General features: G+C 29.3%; 1 protein-coding gene across 1 annotated transcript; it reads right to left on the bottom strand.

Moving 5' to 3' along the window:
- Window positions 1–883: 883 nt before the first annotated feature.
- On the bottom strand, window positions 884–17,041 carry LOC130451380 (leucine-rich repeat-containing protein 1). The gene is made up of 7 exons (XM_056790358.1): window positions 16,698–17,041; window positions 16,411–16,546; window positions 16,014–16,303; window positions 14,092–14,512; window positions 13,155–13,615; window positions 11,191–11,706; window positions 884–9,645 (listed from the first exon to the last, which is right to left on the bottom strand). Exons 1-7 carry the CDS (start codon window positions 16,842–16,844, stop codon window positions 9,460–9,462), a joined length of 2,157 nt encoding a protein of 718 aa, XP_056646336.1. The 5' UTR covers window positions 16,845–17,041; the 3' UTR covers window positions 884–9,459.
- Between the last annotated feature and the right edge of the window lie 536 nt (window positions 17,042–17,577).

The raw sequence follows: 17,577 nt of genomic DNA, 5'->3' as shown, positions 1-17,577 counted from the left end.
CAGCATTCGTAGAGTTCAACCACCAACAGCTAACAAAATAACTTTTTGGTTAGGTTAGGTTATGGACGCGAATACTAAAATGGGGATAAAAGCATGTTATACAATCTATTCATCTACACTGAAAGCACTTATAAAGGACAATTGGTTCATATTTTTTGTGACATACACTGGTTAATTTTCATCAGATATCCACTTTGAATTGAGTATAATAATTATTATACCTTATTCCGAGGTATTAAGTTATAGTTGAAATCATTTACGCAGACAAATTCCCTTGATTGGACAGTTGACCCAATTACCGTAATCTTAGTCTGATTACACGAATCCTCGACGATAATACCTGTATTTTCTTGACACCTAACTATACTTGACAATATCTTCCCAAAGGAAGAAAACGATTGAATGAAATTGAATAACGTGTTTTCAATATGTAAAAACAACAAATAATTAATTCAGTAAATAGGATAGGATCATATTTTTTCTATGTATGGAATCTCTTCAGGCAACTTCTTTTTAAATTTGTTGAGAAACATGTAGGGAGAATAATAAATAATATTGTTCGAAATTGTTATATGCAAATCAATTTATATTTATCTCTTATCAATGCGATTAGAATAAACAAGAATTCTTGGAGTATCCAAACCAACTGTTTTCAAACTTCAACAGTTGAACAGTGTTCCCTCAAAACTAATTCACATTTGTGTAAAAATGTTCATGTGCTCCAACGTCCCCTTTAATAAAATGTGCAACACTTTTCAAATCAAAACACCTAAATAATGAACACTGCCAGTTCTTGACAAGATGTTTTGTTTTTGTGGCAAATAAAATAATTTTGTTACTATGAAAGTTATGTTGGAAATAAGGGGCAATGAAAAACATGTTCGTTAATAAAATCTTGAAAACATTTTATTTTTAAAAGTTACAAAAGCTATCGCAATACATTAATAAGTTGTACATTACAATAAATAATATGCCTCTAGTAATCTAAAGTGTTATTTGGCAGCTCAAAAAATAAATAATGCTCGAAATTATTAATATGGAACTAAAGTTTTACATCTTTAGAGAAATTCACAGCCTGTTATAGAAAATTCAAATGAGGTAAATACAATAAACTTATACATAAAATATGTAACATCTACATAGCCTCAAAATAAACATTTAAGCTTAAAATATTAAATACATACAATATGAAACATTAGGAAAAGTTTACTTAAAGGAGATCACATTTTCATAAACTTCTAATATTATTTTCGACTACATATGAAAAGTATTATAAATATTATAAAATTCTGTTTACAAAACTCATGTCAAACATAGGGCAATAATTTATACATCAAAAGCCAAATTTAATGTTCAACATTCAGTACTCAGAAACAATCACTGTACAGTTCCAATTACTATTTTGAGAATCAAACATTGCAATATACACTTATAAAAGCAAATTTTCTTTAAAACAATACAAAAAAGTTCCAATAGGAGATACTAATAAGATTTGGGCCAAAAAGTTGCTATATCATCTGTATCAGAATATAGCATATAGCACAAAAAATAATATACGAAGTTGTGCTTTAGAGTACAGTAGTAGCAGTCGTAGGAGACAGTTGTATGTGTACGTTTTGAGCGTTGTCTCTGTATGTATTTAATGTTTTGATTTGATTTGATTTTTGTTTCGATACGATCTTATGAAGGCATTAGTTTAAATGAGAAATAAACGAGTTGCATTTACGTTGCCCTATAGCCTTATAATACCGTTTTAATATAATTCACTGAAGCTATTACCATTGTAAATTGTCAGCATAAGGCAAATAAAGTTTGATGTAAGAATTGAATGTAAATATGTTTTTCTGCGGTCACCTCGAAATAGTTATTTATGATACAAGTGTTATAAGATTTTATTTTGTAGAGATGATCAACTCCACGAACAAAATAAAATCACTTTTAACACGTATATCACACATAATATTTTATAACACTCTTCTTACAAAGAAAACAAAAAACTTTCACTAATATTTTCCTACAGTTAATCAACTTTGAAAATACGGAATTCGATTCGATATTGCTTTAAGTAAGAGAATTACCTAATAACGTAATTTGAAGATGTCATGACCACATTCATTTAAATTTGTAAAAAGTTAAGATTGTTTGGTGTGTTTTTATTAATAATTTCTATTTTACTGGAGCAATAAATATGATTAATAAAGAAATCGACTGACTAAAACTGACCGTGTATGTAGTACCGACACTCGACACTGCTGTTCCGTTGGACATCAAACAGGCAGCAAGCAGAGCGACATTGGATCTGCTGCCTCGAAATCGAAACAACAGTATGATACATACATGCATGGTGTAAAGTTTGAATTCAGTTTGGTGAAACTGTATTTTTGGTTTTTTTTGAGTGACAATCGAATTTGTGATCCATGATAGAAGTCTGTTTACTTATTAAAAATCATTTAAACATCAGCAACAAATTACTTCCTTACTAATTTCTGGAGCGACAAAGTGGGATACCGTCCGAGAAAATCAAAAATTCTCACAAGAGAACAAATTTATAATTTGCAGACACGGATAAAATGGCAATAATTGTTGGTGTATTTGGTAGAAGTGGCCGTGAAGATGAAGTAAGATGAAATAGAATAATTAGAAAATTTGTTTCTAATATTCTAAATTCCGTCAGTTATTACTGCAAATATGCTGCATTACACTCTCCTAGCAAGTCTCATAGACGATTTTTTATAAAGTACCTTAACAGTAAATGCACAATCCAACCACTTAAAATTAACACTTTAGTGGTCACTGCTACTAAATGAAGGTCCTCAGCGGTCGCCGAGGGGTACTTTGAGGACTCCATTGGAAATAAAAATGAATTTGCTGACAGCATTCATCCTGTTTCCAATCTGCGTAATAAGTTTCCTCTTGCATCAGTAGCTGCAACATCTTCAAATAGCGATTAACAGCACTCTGAACTAGTAGCAATAATACATTTCACGATGCTTTAAGAAATTTCATTATCTTCTCAAGGAGTCTGCATAAGAAACTGTTCTAATTGCAGTTTTAATATTACTATATACAAGGATTAATTAGACCCAATATGTTCTTTAGCTTTAAAATGCTGTAATAGAACTCATAATTTCTGTTACTGTTTTGTTCTTTCCTTGTAGTTCCTGATTTTATGCTTAATCATATTGCAAGTCTAAATCAACCACACGCTGATAATCATTACACATCTGTTGAAAAAATTTTATTTTTTCGTCCAATAAATCTCGAAATCTTGATTCTATCAACGACCTTACATCAGTGTTCAATTTCAAATCTGGTTCCTCATCAGCTAATTTCTGTTTAACCAGTCGCCTTTGGAAAAATTTTTCTTTTATAGAATTTACATCCTTGAAAGAAATATCCATTACATATTATGTGTTCATACTAATTAGTACCTACTCGTTGATGAATTATGCAGTGGTAGCTAATGAAGTCTGGAAAATCCTCGGCAAAGAGCAATGAACCCATTATGAATATCTGTCATTGTAGGTGGCCCCTCAGTTGTCATTGATACGAGTTGATAGAAAGGTCTAATATATACTTAGAGTTCCGTAAATATATCAAGGTCACGAGTTTTTCCTTTCAAGGTAATCAACTTAATATTTCTTCGTTAGTCGAGAAATCTTCAAATACCATTCGAATAAAAAGTTGTTGTGTAGTATCAATGATATCTGTTGAATCGTGAAGTTATAACAAAAAAGCAACACATGGTGCAATATCTTCTTGGAGCTGTTCGTTTGTGTTTTCATTTATCGTTTTTATACGGCGAGTCACAGTATTTTGAGACAGCTGAAAACCACGACACTCTCCCGTCCTCGTGTTTCACACGATTCCCGCTTAGTTCATCGTATGGTGAAAATAAAAGAAATTAAAACTAATTCCTACTCTTCCTGTTGATTATTTTTATTTTAGGTTCCATTAATAATTTGTTCGGTAGGCGTAAAGTACCTCTACCCTCCATAGTCGTCGCAAATAACTTTGTAAAATTAATTTCAATTATATAGGAGTCAACCACATTAGAGATAAAACTCCTAATTTTGGAATGACCATGGAAAGAACTTTTGTCGTCATTACATCAAATACCATCATTATTTGATTATGATAAATCCGAAAAATATACTATACAACTTATTGGTGTTCACATTTTTAGAAAAGTTGCATAAATGGTTAATTTCTTATATTACAAAATTCTAAGAATACATCGGGCACTGTTTATGCAGGAGCTCAGCTACTTCACTCTTTAAAAGTGTGGTAGTATAAGAGACATAGATAGTGGAAATGTAGAAAATTGTCGAAGAAACAAAATCACATATCTTCACAGATCAAAAAGACTGTAAAGAAATTAATATCTCAAAAATTAATATAATTAATGAAGCATCTTTTCCTATTTTAGGGACGGTCAGCTCTGTAGATATCCCAAATAAATTTAATATAACTAATTTTTATCATTGTGTAATTTATATTGATTAATAATGTATTGAAACTGAAAAGTAATACAAAATTTGTACTCGAATAATCTAAAATCCAAATTTAAGGGATGTTATTGGAATAATTTAAATTGTGATCTCCTGCGTTTTTTTCAATCATAAAAAGTAAATGAGTTCTATTTTTGATCCAAAATATAACTTAACGCTTTAAATTGTTGATATTTACAAACTAATATTAATAATGAATAGCCGATCTAATACCAAAAATCAATATAACTAAAATATAATTCTAAAAATTGATGTAATGTTGGAAGACATATCACAATCATATAAAGGTGGTCCAAAATTATGTATATTAATTTCTAGAACTAATAGTACATCCCGAAATTGAAATAGTGCTTTGTTTATACTTTTCTCAATCGTAATAATTATAATGATAAATACAATACTTAAAATACAACCTTTTAAAAGAGTCATATTTATTATTTATTACAAAAAAATACATGTATAGCTTCGAGATTGAATTCATCGCAAATGTCACCTTTTTATTACACTATTCTTTGAAAACTATTTCTTTGCAATGATAAAGATTTAAATATGTGTCTTGATAACCCTAACTTATACTCCAAAAGTAATCTGTATTCATATAGGATGGATTCATCATCATAATGTCTGATAACCACTTTCATAATCAAAACCGTTAAGTTTGTAAGATTGTAAGTCTAGGACGTCTCTATAGACAGAAGGAATAGCCTAAAATTGGAGGTAGGTGTATAAATTTCATATTAAGTTTATTTTGAAACAAAATTGAAGTTTGTTCATGTCCTAAATAACTCATTCATTGTATATCTTGTTAACCAAGGAGTATGAGGATAAATCAATAAAAACTAGAGAAAAAAGCTGCAACCTTTCCTAACCTAACCAGTTAACCACTTAAACAACTTGTGTGCCGAACTTGATTTTAGATTTGTGAGGGTCGACAACATTGAATATACTCACAATGTCAGAAATCTGTTTCGAGACACACCCTCTCACAATGTAGTTTGCTACAAGGGTACTAAATAGTAAAGTTTGGAATACAACAAAACCTATCATAACTACAATTTTTATGGAAAGGCAGGACGACAATTAATGCTATCTTTTGTCATATATAAGGATGAAAATGTAGACAACTGAAGAAGGCCCATCTGAGGCTAGATAAAACTGTAGTAAGAATGGGTGGATCAGTTTAGTAATTTTTGAGAACTGGTTTATTAGTTACCTACTTCCAAATTTTAAAAAGACAAAAAGAGTTTGTTACACCTCACACTACTAAGAAGAAAAAACTCCAAGTGGCCGAAAACTAATAAAAAAGATCTACACATTGTTATCTTGTTTAAAATAATGTTCGAAATTATATTTTTAATAATTGGAATTATAGAAATGTTTTAACATTTGTCTCAAAAAATGAACATATTGGAGTTCAGTGGAAATTAGTTGTTTTAATTACCATCGTCTTACTTGAACCCACACTGCCTTTCGTAGGTTTTATGAGATTTGGGCCTGCGACCAAGTACTCAAACCATCAGGTTAACTATAGCTTTAATAAAATAAAAATATTCACCGATTCACAAGCAATGCACATCACATGTTGAAAGTATTCATAATAAACAGAACTTTGATAATATAAGGCGAATATGTCAAAGAAAACAAAATGCTGTGCCCATTTCCAAGAATAATATTGAAAATTTCAAAATCAGGGTTCAAGTGTTAGGGGTACCCTTATTTTTGGACATACCATCAACCACAGAAATTAATGTACGTAATTCTGAAACTGTTTGTATAAAAAGTTTGAAAGATCATTGCACAAAATTTTTTTATAACAATTCAAAAATTTTGATTTCAACTTTGATTTTCATAACAACCTTATTGTAATATTTATAAATTCTAGTAATAATTGAACATGCATTAAAAACGATTAACAATGTATATATCTATACAGCTGTTACAATAATATTTTGCACAAAAAAGGTGGTGAAAATTTTGAATTTACTATATTATATTCACATCAAATATCTCCTTTTTAATAAAAGTCATCATAAAGATTTCCCTTACAATGCAAATTTTTTTCCTCAATATAATCATGGGGTCCAATTTAACAGATCTTTATTTAAAATATGTCATTATCATTTCATTTGAACTCAATAAAGAAAATAGTCCCCAATGCGCATGTAAAAATATGTTTTATCAACTTTTTTATTGGTATAAAAAAATTTTATATACTAATACTATACATTTGAAAATGAAATAAAATAACTAATAATTACTTTTTAAAATTGTCTAAGAAATATAGTTGCTCAGATTGTTCATGTAATTTCTAGAATCTTCAAATTTAGTCTTATTTTGGGTAAAAATTATTTGTTTAAATCAATTTAATAAATGTTATTTGAATGCCTGGTTTGATAATGCTCAAGCAACTATAATTTATACGAAATATGTAAATTTTAAAAAATTTTACCATCTTTCTTCAACAAATAACTTTAAGTACTATGAAATTATAAACCCAAAATATAATTGTGGTTTCATACATAAATAATAACTCAAAATATCACACAAAAATAGTTATTCTCAAAAATACTCGAATCAGTCATGTTATTAATATTTTCTTAATATTAATGCAATAATAACTACAAAGATAAATAGATAAAGCGTTAAAAATGTTATAAAATTGTAAATAATGTTAGAGTTGTCAAAGAACTCGTGCATACGTAAAACTATGAATACTGTTTACATTAATATATATCATATAAATATGTATTTTATGCATAAATAACAGTTATACATCTATGTATATCAACTCTGACAAATTATTATACTAGTCAAATACTCAGGCTGATTACAAATGAATTTCACATATATGTTTTGGAAACATTTATCGTCTTCAGTTTATCACAAAAGCAACTGTTTGCCTATAATTAATCAATACATATTTCTTCCAGGCAATACATATTAGTAAATTGTAAAAAGAGGATATAATGTCTTCAACAACAAAATAAAAAAAAAATGATTTTCTTAAAGTTAAAGTTATACTTAAAAATTAAATACAGTAAACATGAAACATGCTGTTATATTTTTTATAACTATCACTGAATATATATGACCCATTTTATTTCAAGTATGTGTTTTGATTTGTGTTAAAATATTCAAACAATTAATTTTAGATCAATAATAGAGGGACTAGTGTAGAGGGATGTTTCAAACATAATCAAATAATATATCAAACATCAATGTTTGTTGGAGGCAGTAAGTAATAATTACTGTTGTGATATTGGGCAATAATCTATTAATTATGACAGATTTCAAGTATTTGGTTCTTCAGGTAATGGATAGGGTAATGGGAAATATTTTTTATAAGCATACGAACGTTTTGGAAGGGTATAGCTATCCCCGCGAATAGCTAACTACTACTTTAAGGGAGTTTTTCTTTTCTCCGAATAACACTGAGACATACTCGATATATTCATCAGCACCTATACGTTGATAGAAATTTATATTTATACTCCCAGATAACAAATTTGGACATATATATTTTAAGACCCCGCTCTCCCTTTCCTAATTGAACAAATGAATATTAAACATTATAAACTGAGATTTAGGATGATAAAATTGTTAGATAGAGACAAATCCAGTAACTATTTAACGAAACTTGCAGAAAGAATAAGAGAGGGAATACAAAGAGAGTATCGAACATTTGGAAAAAGTAAATTTACTCAAAAGTAAGAATATTAGTAAAAAGGACAAAATAAAAATATATAAAAGATTAATAAGACCAGTGATTGCGTACGCCATAGAAACAACTATCATAAATAAAAAGGGAGAAGACCCGAAGATAATCGAGAGAAAAATACTGAGAACTATACTCGGACCACATATTATAGTAGAGAGACAAGATTGAAGATGTGCGCGCCCTCTACGTTTGTCAAGCCGCGAGAGCGCTTAGCTTGAAATCGCTGTATATTTTTTTCTACTGCATAATAAGATCTGAAAATTTCCACAAAACTTCTTTGCATTTTAATTTTTAATACTATAAATTCAGAAAAAGGAAATTAAAAACTTCATCACTCAACTTTTGCATTAGTATCTAAAAAGTTACGGTACCGCATGAAAAATTTTCTAAAATTTCCTGTTCGGTCGGAAAATGCTTTGGGAAATTTGGACTGGTTTATATTCTTTAAAAATACACTCTTGTATATGACATTAAATTTTCATCAAAATATAACGTTTAGTTGCAAAGATACAGCGAGTTGAACACGCGAAATCGCAAAACATTTTTTTCCCATATTTGGTTAAAAACTCGATTTTCACCATAAAGCCCCAATTTTAGATAAAAATAAATATCATATTCGTATTCAGCGATCCCATCAATATAAGGATAGACCACTTTTAGCGACTAGGACGAAGTTGGTCGGTGCATCAAAAAAATTGGGGGTGTCCCTCTCCTCTATTAAAGAAGTATAGATTGGGAGATATAAGGATTGATTATTATATGTCCATTTCATACAGCAGTAATTAATATCAACCACCTGCACGAGAATATGCAAACCATCAGTTCTTGTGTACAGAAATAAGTCATAAAAAATTTAGAACAAAGTATTTGTATCAAATAAAGAGAAAGTTGACAATCTGAAAGATAATTGTGTTGTCAAAAGTGTATAATATTAGTTTTATAATCAATACGTTGTAAAACTTCATTGCGCAATTGTAGTATCATTTAAGTAGCTGAGAGAACTCTTTTTTGTCCCAGTGCTGCAATAACAAAATAATGAAGAAAACTTATCGCAAAAGATAAATCAAGCTTGGTGAAATTTATCACATACGATAGTAACTCAAACAGTTAATGATATATTTTTTAAAAAATCTTCTAGTTTTACTTTGATTCTGACGAAGTAAATGCAGTTTTGTGATATTTCATACTAACCCAATAAGAATGGTGAATTTAATTCATTTAACCTCTTAGCTAAAGTGGTGGGTTTCTCGAGACAGTCACAGTTTTTAAATTGCTCATTCTTTGGCATGCATCTTGATAAGCAATGACTGGTTCCATAATAGTGTAGTCAATTTCATCAATGGCCAATATCTTATCTCCAATACAAATTTTCTGAAATACTTCACTTTGAGGATCTACATAATCTATGAACAAACCCTAAAAAATTTTATTTTAAAATATATATATATATATATATATATATATATATATATATATATATATATATATATATATATATGTTTGATTTGATACATAATCACAATGGCTTAATTTTGATGCACACTGCATTTGTGTCTACAACTTTCATATTAACAAATATCTTAGACTTACTATTTGTCTGTTACTAATGTTCGATTTCAGACATATCCTGGATAGGAAGTGGCTGACATTTTATTATCAATTTTAATAATAAAATATTTGCAAAGAGTATATGTAAACAAGTAAGTACAATGAAAGTAATGTAATCAGTACAATGCAGAAAAACACATAATTTTAAATAAATAATATTTGGAAACAAACTCAATTAAATTCAACTAAAGATGAAAGTATAATATGCTTTCTCAAATCAAGATTCATAAATGATCAGTGACAAGTATTTTCAACTACAAGCAGATGCGGTTCAAGTGTGTGCGAGGCCCGTAGCACCATACACTCGAGGCCCTAACGATGCATTGGATCGGCATGTGTTAACTTTTCAAAAAAGGGGCGGGAGACCAAAGACATACTTGGGGAGAAGTGCAACTCTTTCCCTCTTCAACCTTTATGAATCAATAACCAATTCAATTAGTAATACACACAAGCTTCATACAAGTTATCTGCCACAACAACATATTTTTATACTGATTAAAAAATGTATTTATTATCTATTTTAAAAAATACCATATATTTGTAATGACACGATGAGTAAATGTAACCACTGAGAATTTTTTCAGAAAAAAAGTAGATGAATGTGATAATTTTCACTTCCAATCATACAACTTATGTTTAATTTTATCTGGCAGTCATAAACAAACGAAAAAAAGTGTTTCTGAACACGATCATCAAATTAAAAGTATGCGACAATGTGGTAAATTATATATAAAAAAATCATACAATCTTTGATGTAAAATTTAAAAAAAGGACTTAAGGACTAAAATGCAGAAAAAGGTACATTTAGGGACCTAAAATAAAAAAGGGACTAAAAGTCTTGTGTAGCGGACACTTGAGATTATTTTCACTTGCTAATCCATCTATCAAACCAGAAAAAGCTCAAGGTTGAAATACTCTACGAATTTTCACAACCTCATATAAAAACACACATTTCCCTAATTTTTTAAATACTAGATTTTTTCGCCATTATTCTGTTAATTGAAAAATGTGATGTTTGATCAGTTCAACATTTCAAAATAATTATGTTACTTGACTTGCTCTACACCTTCAGTAGATAATTTATTCAATATCTGTAATTTCGCCAATGTGCAGTTGTCAGTGTTAATTTTCGTTTTATCTAATAGTTTGGTAATTATTTTGAAATAAAAAGAGAAAACTGCCATCTATAAATTAAATATTTGGTTCAAAGCTCATCTGCTTGGGGTGGAAAACATGAAAAGTGTAACAAAAAAAATGTTGGCCCAATTTTGCATTCCCAATTGCTTTCAATTATTTATCATGCTATTTATGGAAAAATATGAAAAAACTTTGTTAGTTTGACACAATACTTACATTACTTTGTCCAACAATACGAATATTTTTCGGGGTAAATGATTGAGGAATCTCAACCTCTAAAACCTGACAAACTTTATGCTTTCCAAATGGCCATTTAACAAGTTGTTTACTCTGATTCAAATCATCTTCACACATCATATTAACATCTTTATAACCATTATTTGCATCAGCGATTTGCAAAACAGGAATGTGACTCCTATTGCTTGGTAGTTTGGGAGTCGGCATATGAATATTAGGAGGCTGTTTTTGGCTAAATTGTTTTGGTTGGTCCATTGGACTTGGAGGACTTACAGTTTGATTTTGAGTAAATAAATGTGCGTTTTTAGAGTAAACAGCGGCTATATGATACGGTGGAGGTTGTTTTGGAGGGGTTTTGTTTATCTCTCTAGTAATGTCAGATAGATTTTCAGGAATTTCTGTAGAGTCGCGACCATTTAAACTATTTTCAGATACAGCTAGATCTCCTGATATATTTGTTACTTTTGCTTCTTTTATTTCGGAAATATTTAACGGCTAAAAAAAGTTGATTTATTATTAGAAGATATATATATATATATATATATATATATATATATATATATATATATATATATATATATATATGTTTCATTTGATACATAATCACAGTGGCTTAATTTTGATACACACTGCATATATATATATATATATATATATATATATATATATATATGTATTGTGGTATTTTTTGATGCAAGTATGTACCGGGTATCCCAATAAGAATGGCTGTCGGCCATATCTCGGGAACCGTTTATAGTACAGCTTCGGGAAAAAAATTATAACAAAAGTGACCTAGAGAAAAACCTACAAATCATCTACAGAGTTGTAGGTCCACCGCTAGAGGGCGTAATTAAATATCAAAAATTATAAAATGAATAATTTACAAATTTTGCCTAATTAAGATGCATTTAAACTATGATTATCGTATTCTTCAAGAAATTCAGCGTATATTTGATTTTACAAGTTTTAATCTATCTGTTCGAATAAAAGGGGGGGGGAAGCGGGAACTTTATTATGAAAAAACGCCTGTAAGTCCAGTTCTACTTAACTTATCTATGCAAACTTTTGGAGCAGAAATTGATACTGCTGTTCAATCTACTCTTCAAAGAATAAACGCTTGTATCGAAAATGATGGGCGACAATTTGAACATTTAGGTCGTCACTAGCGAGGTACCTTAAGTTATATTTCCATTTTAACTTCCATAACGCAGTTTCCCGGTGACAGCATAAGTAATATTGACATAATAATTGGAACTATTATTAATAGAACAAGGAAAGACAATTTTGAGGAGTCAAAAAATGTTTAAAATTTACACATTTCTTAGGATATCGAAATGCGGTTTTCGCTATTCTGTTGCTAATTTGGTCTACTTTTATATTCCTTAATTAAAACTGGATGTTTCCATTCAACATTTTTCAAGGATAGGTAGATTTAAAAAAATAAATAAATAGCGCTCTCTAGCGTATACGTTACTCATTAGGTTGTTTGAAAATTATAACACTTACATTGGTAGAAAGGAGCTCTCTTCAAAAAGACTAAGTTTAGATAGATAGGTTGAGTAGAACTGGACTTACAGGCGTTTTTTCATAATAAAGTTCCCCGCTTCCCCCACCTCTTATTTGAAGAGAGAGACTAAAACTTGTAAAATCAAATATATGCTGAGTTTTTTGAAGAATATGATAATCACAGTTTAAATGCATCTTAATTAGGCAAAATTTGTAAATTAATCATTTTAAAATTTTTGGTATTCAATTACGCCCTCTGGCGGTGGACCTACAGCTCTGTAAATAATTTTTTTTGCCAAAGCTGTACTATAAACGGTTCCCGAGATATGGCCGGGAGCCATTCTTATTGGGACACCCGGTACATTGTTAAGAGATTTCAGTGAAATCACAGACTTTTCTTAGTTATTTAGTTAATTGAATAATATGCTCCAAGTTACCCTTTTTCCTGGAATATGAGAATTTCTCAACACTTCTCGTAATCTTTTTAATTCCTTGTGGTGCGGTGTAGGAGTCCTACTCAAGGATATCTGTGCATCTGTAACCTCAGAATCATTCCTTTCTGTATTGAATGTAATGTGGCAGTTTTGGTTACCCATAGGTAGTTGTGTAGGTGGAGGTTCTCTGAGAGGCGTTTGCGGAAAAACAACTGAAGTCAGGACTACCTGACCATCTGGCAGTTGTTCATTTTGAAGATGAATTAATGGCTGTGTTTGATTTGGTGTTAACCATAGTGCTTTAAGATTTTGGAGTTTTGAAATTGTTATAGGTAAGTATGAGAGTCTATTCCCAATTAATCCAAGAGTAGTTAAATTTTGAAGATGACCAACTTCATCTGGAAGTTTTTCCAAATGGTTATTATGAACATTTAATATTGAAAGTTCACAGCAACTACCAATTTCTAAAAAATAAATTAATACTAAAGGTAACATGCTGAAAATTAAAAATATTCTCATATATATCAAGATATTGGTATATTTTTATTGGAACAAAACTTAGAATATATAATCATAGATTGAATTTTCATGTCACATAATATTGAATAAATGTATAGTTGTATATACAAAATATGTCTAAATATTATCAATGTAATAATTAAACAAAGAAGTTGAAATGTGGACAAATAATACTGTCTGGAAACATAAACACAGTTGTAATGATTCATTTATATTACAAATGCTTTACTGCATAATATGATTTATTAAATAAAAATAATTAGAAATTAAAAAAAAAAACTTCACATGATGATAAAACAACATTTCAAATCTAAATATAAATATTGGATTTTCTGAACAAAAATCTTAAACATTTTAATAGAATCCAAATATAAATAGATAAAATATTAATGTTTTTTGGGATAACGCTATAATCACTTACCTAAAGGCAACTGTTGTAACTTATTATCAGACAAAATCAATGTTGCTAGTTTCCTTAAATGCCCAATCCCACTAGGTACTTTTATTAAAGAATTATTCTGCAGATTGAGTTCTTCCAAATTAACTAATTTACAAATTGTGCTAGGCAGTTCCTCTAAAAAGTTTGATTCAAGTTTCAAAACTTGAAGATTTCTGAGGTTTCCAACAGCCTTTGGCAATGAAACTAAATTATTAAAGCTTAAAATTAAATTTGTTATTTTTGTCCAATGCCCAATTTCTTTTGGAACCGATTCTAGATTATTATATGAGGCATCAAAGTCATTTATCTTCTTAAGGTGAGTTATGGATACTGAAAGTTCAGATATATTGTTGCCATTTATCCATAATTCAGTCAAATTTCCATGTGACTCACATACTTCTGTCTGAAAAATTATATTTACATTAACAGGACATTATGTACCTGTTCATTTGTTACTAATACCAAAAATTTATTATTGACATAAGTAACTTTAGATAGCAATAGAGAAAAAAGGTCAATAAAGTGGTAACTTCAAAAATTTTCAAAATATACAAATCTAAAATTTGAATGAGACATTAATGAACTAAATACTTTGGAAATATTTCTTGCAACTATGAATAGAGTTTCTGCTACCACCTAAAATTTTGTTTTGAATTTAGGTCTAATCCTTATCCAAAAGAGAAAACATGATGACATTTTTATATGATACAGATTCATAAGTAAGAATGAACTAAGAACCCATCATGTCATATTATGAGAAAAAATTAAATAAGGTCAAGTTCTGGATATTTTAGTGTTATTTGACAGAACTTATCCTTGCTATATCTTGAAGATTATTATAACAATTCAAATAAAATTTTCATTAAGGCTAGGTTCTAATAACAATACTGTTGCTTATTGACCTCTGGAAAAAAGAAACAAAGCCTACACATAACACTAGATTAGATGAGCTAAGGCGTGAGGTCCCTAATACTAGCATACGATAAATGGCACATATTCCGGGCCAATCAGATAGAACTCTAACCCAGGTGATACCGATTTTACTGGAACATTTCGAACGCCAACGATGGCGGCGAAATTGAAATATAACCTAATTTTCTCAACTGACTTTGTTTCTAAAATTTGGTTTTCTTTCAATTGCAATTTTGTGCTTATTTTAGCTGCATAAAACGTTTATGTGATTTAATTTGTTTTAATAACTTTTTTGAACTCTTAGAAACAATTAAAAAAATTTTATACGATTTTATTGTGATATGTATAGTGTTATTGTTTATTTTATCATAAAGGAAACAAAATCATGGATCTAGAGAGGTATGTAGTGGTTACAGTATTATTGGGGTGGCAGGAAGGTTTAATTATTGTAAAGAAATAATTAAGATTTGGTAAACACCTAATAATAGTTACATATTTTCTTGTGCAATGTTTAATAAATAGAACTAGCTAAAAAATTTGAAAAGATTGTGTACAATGACACAATGATTATTAATTGGTTAAGTAACTCTACTAATGTACATACAGCCAATTTAAGATTTATTTAAGTTTAGTTTAAAAAAAAAAATAAAACATGTGAATTCTCAACAAAGAATTTCTGACCACCAGTACTTGTTAAAATATTTTCTCAACAATGATTTACTCAATAAGCATTTAACAAATCTGCAACATAATAATTAAACAATATGTTTTTAATTTTAGGAACTATCTGTCTGGTTCCTATTATAAAAACGAAATTCCTTCTTTCTTTCAAATTGTACAAATGATTATATAAGTATCAATGGGTTTATAACTGTTTTTTAAAATTATTTTAATAAGTATACCAATGAATAGCTATTAAACTGATTTATATTATTAGCAAATAGTGATTTGTGACAATTAAATAGATCCAGCTACCAAATATAAACACTCACCAAATTTGTTAAATTATTATCACTAACATCAAGTCGTTGTAAATTAGTTAAGCGCCTAATAGATTTAGGTAGCTCAGACAAATTATTATCTCGTAATTCTAATATCCTTAAATTAGAAAGTCTTCCGATATTTGCAGGAACAAAATCAATACCTGTATCATTCAGGCAAAGTTGTTGTAAATTAATAAGGCTCATAATGGCTTCTGGAACTTTACCTAAATCATTCATACTTAAATCCAACATAGTCAATTTGCTAAGTTTATCTAAATTTTGATGAACTCCATCTAAAACTAATTTTAAAATGTTAAGTTCGTTCTCTTAGATAATATATTTCTCACAATTTAGACATTTCTTCATCTAATAGCCATTAAGCTAGTTTTCTAAAGAAAATAATTACCATTTTTACTAAATATTAAAACTTGTAGATTGGTCAATTTTGATATCAATGGTGGTATGGCTCGGATTTCATTATCACTCACATTAAGGTATCTTAAATCTATACACTGAAATAACTGTGGAGATAAGTCTTTCAGCTGAAACAGAAATATCAATTAGGACAAGACGTATACTTTTGTATAAAAATAAGTAGAAGACAGACGAAGATATTCAGAATTCTACATTTTTTATCCTGGATATTTGTAACATAATGGTTAGAATGTTGAAATATACTATTTGTATTCATACTTTATTTCCTTCTAAATGCAAGACTTCGAGTGTCGGAGAATTGGCATAAACTTCATTAGGTACTTCAGAAATCCCACATCTTGAAAAATCTAATTCTATTATTTTCTCGTCGTTTGATTTACATTGACAACATGTCATCCACCCCATTGCTAATAAAATATAATTTCTACCAGTTCATTTTGAGATAATATGAATTGTATCAACAATCTTCACATTTTAAACAGTTATATATAAATAATAAACAATGATTTATGTTTAATTCGTTTAATACATTCTTCTTCTTTATAATCGTTCGTTTAGTTGCTTTTGTCAAGGTTAGTTCATTTTGGAGTGGTGTGAAGGCAGCTGAGAGTCACAATACATTACGATGTTACCCGATCGTGCAAACCAGTGGAGAGTCATAACTATAGGAAAAAGTAGCAAGTAGATCAATTGAAGTCCACACAAAACTTTTTTCTTAATAAGTATTATGGAGGGTATAAGTGAGAAGAATTGGGTTGATTCTCAAATGTGTCCATTTAAGCGAAAAATAGTAGTTCAATAATTTTCCTCAATAGACACTCGCAAGCGATGCGGGACGATCTGCTATAAAAATGGTGCCTGTATAATACAAAAATATATTTCTCCTTTTTTTAATTTTGTCCTATTCTTAAACTTTCGCAATAATACGGACACTTTTTACACATAGAGAGAGTTCTTCTTACCTCTACTCTCCATAATAAGTATACAAAGCAAGAAGTACACAGGGCTTTTCGGAAACTATGTTTCTGGATCAGATAGATCACTTATCAGCTGATTGCAAATCTTAACCCAGAACGAGATTTTTATTCAGATTTATTACTTTAGTTTCTGCATTAATGAATAACTTCTTAGTTTTTAG

This window comes from Diorhabda sublineata, chromosome X (genome assembly GCF_026230105.1).
Source record: "Diorhabda sublineata isolate icDioSubl1.1 chromosome X, icDioSubl1.1, whole genome shotgun sequence".
NCBI classification, from domain to species: domain Eukaryota; kingdom Metazoa; phylum Arthropoda; class Insecta; order Coleoptera; family Chrysomelidae; genus Diorhabda; species Diorhabda sublineata.
This window is presented reverse-complemented; position numbering and strand designations above follow the sequence as displayed.